Source organism: Penaeus chinensis, chromosome 24, assembly GCF_019202785.1.
Source record: "Penaeus chinensis breed Huanghai No. 1 chromosome 24, ASM1920278v2, whole genome shotgun sequence".
Classification (NCBI taxonomy): domain Eukaryota; kingdom Metazoa; phylum Arthropoda; class Malacostraca; order Decapoda; family Penaeidae; genus Penaeus; species Penaeus chinensis.
Genome location: NC_061842.1, coordinates 5,825,228 through 5,832,727, shown reverse-complemented (window position 1 = coordinate 5,832,727; position 7,500 = coordinate 5,825,228). Strand labels below are relative to the sequence as shown.

At 33.5% G+C, this 7,500-nt stretch overlaps 1 protein-coding gene across 1 annotated transcript in view; it reads right to left on the bottom strand.

Annotated features, from left to right (window-relative positions):
- LOC125037834 (lysosomal aspartic protease-like) overlaps nucleotides 1–7,500 on the bottom strand; it is a 13,652-nt gene that overhangs the window by 3,973 nt on the left and 2,179 nt on the right. Inside the window, exons 2-6 of the mRNA XM_047631079.1 lie at nucleotides 4,528–4,645; nucleotides 3,860–3,983; nucleotides 3,089–3,194; nucleotides 1,911–2,123; nucleotides 853–975 (exon numbers count right to left, since the gene is read on the bottom strand). Of these exons, the coding sequence (XP_047487035.1) occupies nucleotides 853–975; nucleotides 1,911–2,123; nucleotides 3,089–3,194; nucleotides 3,860–3,983; nucleotides 4,528–4,645 (684 nt within the window). The remainder of the gene's footprint in view (nucleotides 1–852; nucleotides 976–1,910; nucleotides 2,124–3,088; nucleotides 3,195–3,859; nucleotides 3,984–4,527; nucleotides 4,646–7,500) is intronic.

Sequence of the window (7,500 nt, the reverse complement as noted above, 5' to 3'; positions counted from 1 at the left end):
CTACAACAGCAACAACAACAACAACAACAGCAGCAGCAACAACAAAACCAACAGCAACAAACAACAACAACAGCAGCTACAACAAAAGCAACAACTACAACAACAACAAGTACAACAATAATAACAAACAACAACGATAACAACAACACATTACAACAAAAAACAATAATAGCAATAATAACACTAATAATTAAGACAGCAACAACGATAACAACAATAAAAACAATAACAATGAAAGTGAAGAAATCACACTAAAAACAAACAAACAAAGACAAATACATCATAAACCCTAAACCAAGAAACAAAGATGAAAATCCCCGAGCACAGCGAACACACAGCAGGCAAAAGCAAATTGAAACACAGCCCTGGTTTAGTGTCCCTCTTTGCCGTGGCTCTGATTGTCCCTTTCACCTTCACTGCAATTACGGACGCTTGGAAAACCGGGCTGACTTAAATACACACACGGGCTTACAAAGACGGGTGTGTGTATGTATATGCAGGCGCTTGGATGCACACGAGCACGCAAACAGGCACAGACATACACACATATATATATATATATATATATATATATATATATATATATATATATATATATACGGACATATATGCAGATGCACAAACACAGACAGACAAACACACACACACACACACACACACACACACACACACACACACACCCTCACCCACCCTTCCACACCCTCACCCACCCACCCACCCTTCCACACCCACACCCTTCCACACCCTCACCCTTCCACACCCTCACCCACCCTTCCACACCCTCACCCACCCACCCACCCTTCCACAACCTCACCCACCCACACCCTCCACAATGCATCCACTGAGCCTCACCCATCGGCCGTGAGCTGCCAGTAGCCGACCCTGGAGACGGGGACGTAGTGGAACTCGCCCTCGTAGTGGTTGGGGTCCGAGCCGCCGAGGACGAGCTCGCCGCCCAGCTCGCCGTTCATGTCGCTGTTGGAGGGAGAGGGCGAGGTGGAGATTTAGTTGTCTGTGCGGCCGGTGGGTTCTGCTCTCTCTTGTTTGCGTGTGTGGTTGTTTGATTGTTGTTATTGTTTTTTTTTGTCTATATAGTGTTTCGTTTATTTAGGTACTGTCCCGTTCTTTATATATGTGTGTGTGTATATATATATATATATATATATATATATATATATATATATGTGTGTGTGTGTGTGTGTGTGTGTGAGTGTGTGTGTGTGTGTGTGTAGTATATATGAATATAAATATATGTGTGTGTACATTAGAATTGATAATATAACAAGAATAGTGGTAAAAATGTGACCATAGGATTACGTGTTTCATATCAGCTTTTATCCTTTGAATGTATGCAAATACACACTGATCACTGGCGACCTGTGCTATAGTGGAACCATTCGAATCGTTTACTACTATTATCCTTTAAAAAAATAATTAAATCCAAGTGAAAAAATGCAAATTCTAATAAAAATAATTATGCGTTTTAAATATATTCTATTAAAATATATTCCCTTCGAATTGGATACTACCTTAACCTTTAAAAAAGGAAATCTTACTTTCTATAAAGTAAAGAAATATATATATATATATATATATTCTGATAATAAATGTATTTTTAAAATACATTCTCATAATAAATATATTTGTTTTAATACATTCTAATAAAATTGTATGTTTTTACATAATTCTAATAAATAATGTATATTCTTTTAATACATTCTAAAAAAAAAATGTATGTTTTTAGCATAATTCTAATCAAAAATATTTTTTTAAAAATATATATTCTAACAAAGATAAATATTCAGACTGAAAAAAATGCACCAAAAGACCGAAATGGACCGAAAGCACAAAAGATAAAAAAAACAAAACACAACACTGCCACAAGAACAAACACTAGTGCCTTCGCTCACTGGTTCAGGTAGAAGGAGAACACAGGCTGGTCCACGACACCCTGCTCGAGCATCGTGTCGAACACCGTCGGGATGCCCATGACGGAGATCTCGGTGAAGCCCATGCCCATGATGCCGTCGAATGCCCCGGCGACGAAGGCCAGGCCGGGCTCCTGAGTGGCCTCGGCGAAGGTCTGGTCTGTCACTGCGACGCTGCCGAGTGTCACGCTGTCACTGGGGGGGGGGGGGGAATAGTATTAGTATTATTAGTATTATTTTTATTTTCTTCTTATTATTAATAATGTTGTTTGCTATTATTAGTATTATTACTATTATTATTACTATTATTATCGTTACTATTATTATTGTTACTATTATTATTATTGCTATTATTATTATTACTTTTATTAGTGTTGCTATTATTATTATTACTACTATTATTATTATTATTATTGTTATTATCATTATCATTATCAATATTATCATCGTGATCACCATCATTACTTTTATCATTATTATCATTCATGTCCCTACATTTGTCATTATTATCATTACTATCCCTCTTCTTATTACTATCATTATCATCATTATAATTTTCATCAATATTATTTTTTATCATTATCATTATTGTTATTATTATTATCATCATTATCATTATTGTTATTATTATTATTATTATTATTATTATTATTATTATTATCATCATTATGATTATTATCATTATTGTTATTATTACTACTACTATCATTATTATTACTATCATTATCATTATCACTATCATTATTATTATCGTCATTATTATTATTGTTATTGCTATTATTATTGTCATTGTTATTATCATTACTATTATCGTCATTGTTATAATCATCATTATTATCGATTATTACTATTGCTATTATTACTATTCTTCTTCTTATTATTATTATCATCATCCTCGTTATTGTTATTATTCTATAAACTACTACCATAATCACTATCATTAGTAGAATTACCATTATCATTATCATTATCAAAATTATCATATTTACCATAATCATCACTATCATAATTATGTTTTCACACAACTATCTCTTCCTGTATTCACACGAGATGCCACACCTGAAGAGCACCGTGCCAAGGGAACAGTACCCAGGCAGGATGCTCCTTGACCCCCGGAAACAGAGACAGTGTATTTTACCGTGTATTTTCGAGCTTCTTACCTGGAGAGGAAGCCAGACAGAGCGCCGGATCCATATTGGATGTCGAAGTCAGTACCATTGGCTTTGTATGTCGAGGAAAGGGTTGAATCGTATCTATTGTGGAGTTCTGGATAGAGGGAGAGAGAGAGAAGAAAAAGGAATTGGGGATGATTGATATATGGAATAAAAAATATAGTAGAACAATAAAGAAAGAGAAAGAATGAAAGGTAGGGAGAGAAAGAATCATGATAGAGTTCTGGATAGAGAGATGAGAAAAAAGGATGATGAAAAAAGGAGGTGATTGATATATATTAAAAGTTTTATAGAACAATAAGAAAGATACAAAAAAAAGTGAAAAAGGAACAGAAGGAAAGAAAGATAAAGGGAGAAAGAATCATTATGGAGTTATGCATAGAGAGAGTAATGAAAGGAATGGGGAAGGCTGATATTTATTTTAAGACAGAGTTGATATAAAAAACAGAATGAAAGTAAAAAAGAGGTAGAATCATATATATTGTGGAGTTCTGGCTGCGTAAAAAGGCATGTGAAAGAAGCCAATCTTTTACAGTAAATAATAGAATAAAAAGAGAGAGAAAAACAAATATATTGTTTGGAGTTCTGAACAGAAAAAGAAATAAAAAAAAATCAACTTTTTAGACTAAAACAATAAACAACCGATCAAAACATATACAAAAATATATTTAAAAAAAGACAAACTTTCATTGTATATAGAAAGCATTTAGACACCATGCGCCTCCCGAAGAAACCTGATATCTCGGTCTCCCTACTCACGGCAGGCCAGGTTGAGAATGGAGCACTGTTCAGAAGGCACCCACAGGTTGGAGGAACCCGTGTCGAAGATCACCTTGAAGTACTGGCCGGGAGTGCCGATGTAGATGGGACCGTAGTACTGGGCCTGGGTCGAAAAGGAGAGCAGTGAGTGTGTGTGTGTTTGTTTGTTTGTTTGTGTGTGTTTGTGTGTGTATTTGTTTGTTTGTTCGTGTGTGTGTTTGATTGTTTGTTTGAATGTATGTGTGTGTATTTATGTGTGTGTTTGTGTGTTTGTGTGTGTGTGTTTGTGTGTGTGTGTATGTGTGTGTGTGTGTGTGTGTGTGTGTGTGTGTGTGTGTGTGTTACGTAAGGACGAAAATAACTGTATTTTTTAAAAATCCACATGTACTACTTACAGCCTATTATACTCTTATTATATTATCATTTCTTATTATAACCTTCCGAATAAATCCTCGATTCACACACACAAACACAAACACACACACCCTTACACAATCACACACACACACCTTACGCACTCTCTCTCTCACACACACACACACACACAAACACCCACTGACCCAACCAGGCACGTAAAAAAATAGTTAAACTCCCTTCACATCTTCACCCCAGCCACCCCGCCTTTCAACATTCTCTCCCCCACTGGCCAGCCGAACGAGGGTCCTTACATCCTGGTAGTTGTCGAGGTCGACGATTTCCTCCTTCGAGTAGCGGTTGGTGATGAAGGCGCGGGACCGACGGAGGTCAGCGAGCGTCCATTTCCGCTGGACCTTCTTCAGGGGGACTCTGGGGGGGAGGGGGGGGGGGCGGGGTTATTGTTGGTCTCTCTGTGCATATGGGTATATGTATGTGTCTATATGTATATGTGTTTGTGTGTGTCTGTGTGTGTGTGTGTGTGTGTGTGTGTGTGAGTGTGTGAGTGTGTGTGTGTGTGTGTGTGTGTGTGTGTGTGTGTGTGAGTGTGTGAGTGTGTGTGTGTGTGTGTGTGTGTGTGTGTGTGAGTGTGTGAGTGTGTGTGTGTGTGTGTGTGTGTGTGTGTGTGTGTGTGTGTGTGTGTGTGTGTGTGTGTGTGTGTGTGTGTGTGTGTGTGTGTGTGTGTGTGTGTGTGTGTGCACACACATACATACATGCACACTCATATATATATATATATACATATAAAAAATATATATACATACATATATATATATATATATATTGTGTGTCATATATATATATATATATATATATATATATATATATACATATTTATATTTAGTACACACACACACACACACACACACACACACACATATATATATATATATATATATATATATATATATATATATATATATATATGTATATATACATATATTGTGTGTGTATGTGTATGTGTATCTGTGTGTGCGCGTGTTGTATGTCTACACACACACACACACACACACACACACACACACACACACACACACACACACACACACACATATATATATATATATATATATATATATATATATATATATATACATATATTGTGTGTGTTTGTGTGTGTGTATCTGTGTGTGAGCGTGTTGTATGTCTACACACACACACACACACACACACACACACACACACACACACACACACACACACACACACACATATATATATGTATGCATAGATTTGTGTGTATATTTGCTACAAATATCAACAGTGAGTTTAAATCCACAAATAATGGTTACAATGGCCAGATGTTTATCTTTATAATAACACTGCATAGCCTACAAAGATACAACGAGAAAAGATTTATTTAACGTTTGGCCTTGCATTGCCCCCTCCGACATACACTAATTCATTACACGGGCGTATTTCCCCTGTAATTCTAAGAATTATGATGGTGGCAGTGACGATAATAATCATATTAATTGTGAAGGCGATGATAATGATGATGGTGATAGCAATGATAATGATAGTGAGAATAATGAAGACAGTAAGAGTTACAGTGATATAGATATTAATAAGAATAGTAATGGTGATGGTAATAGTAATAGTAATAGTAATAGCAATAGTAATGATAATGCTAGTAGTAATAGTAATAGAAATACTACTACTAATAGGAATAATAATGGTGATAGTAATATTAATAGTAATGATGATAAAAATTATAATGATGTTAAGAATTATGACAATAATTATTGCATTGATGATGATCATAATGATAATGATAGTGATAATAATAACGATAATGATGATAATAATGATAATTATAATGACAATGATAATAATGATATTAGTAATAATAGCAATAATAATCATAACAATAATAATATTGATAATAATAATAACGATTATAATATCAATATTGATTAAGATGATAATGATTATGATAACATTGATAATGCTAATGATAATAATGATAATAACAATGATAATCATGATAATGATAACAACAATAACAATTATAACAAAAGTAATAATAGTTATGATAATAAGAATAGTGATGATGATGATGATGATGATGATGATAATTATAATAAAAATGATAACCATAGTGATGATGATGATGATAATAACGATAATGATAATAATGCCAACAATAAGGATTATGATGATACCTATGATAATGATAATAATGATAACATAATTATAATGCAAAAGATAATAATGATGATTATGAAAATGATAACAATAATGTAGATGAATCTACTCTTACCTCTACTACTGCTAATGATAATAGTTACAATAATAATGATAATGATAATGATGGTGATAATAATGGTGATGCTAATGGTAATAATGATAATGTGAATGATAATAATGATAATAGGATAATAGTGATAGTGATAATTCTGATAATGATAATAATAATTCTGATAATGATAATGATAACAGTGATAATAATAAGGATGATAATAATGATAATTATGATAATACTGATATTGATAATAATGATAATAATAATAATGATAATAACAATAATAAAAACAGAAATAATGATGAAATAAAAACATGTCGATAATGATAATGATGATACAACAACAACAATGATACGTCGATAATAGGGATGATAATGAAGATGATAATAATAATGATGATAGTAATTGTGATAAAAGCAATAGTAACAGTAGTTATAATCATAGTAATATTAATATTGATAATAATCATGCTGATGCTGATAATAATGAAGATAATAATAATACAAATTGTGAAAATAATGATAATAAAAATAACATACACAAACAATTATTATGATAAACACCAACAAAAACATCAATGACGATAGCACTTCTAAGAATAATGATGATCCTGATAATAATATTAATGATAATGATAATAACAATAATAAAATGTCAATAATAACAAAAACACTGACAACGAAAACAATAATGGTAATAACAACAAAAATAATAATGATAGTAATAATCCCCATCATTATCATTAACTGAAAAAACAAAACAAAAAACAAAAAATAACAGAAAAGACGAAGCTTCAAGAAAGGAATCCCTCGATGGCAACAGAGTGCATAGCAGCCACAGGGATAGCATGTCTAAGCGCGAGGCAATGCGAAACCGAGAGAGAGAGAGAGAGAGAGAGAGAGAGAGAGAGAGAGAGAGAGAGAGAGAGAGAGAGAGAGAGAGAGAGAGAGAGAGAGAGAGAAGAGAGAGAGAGAGAGAGAG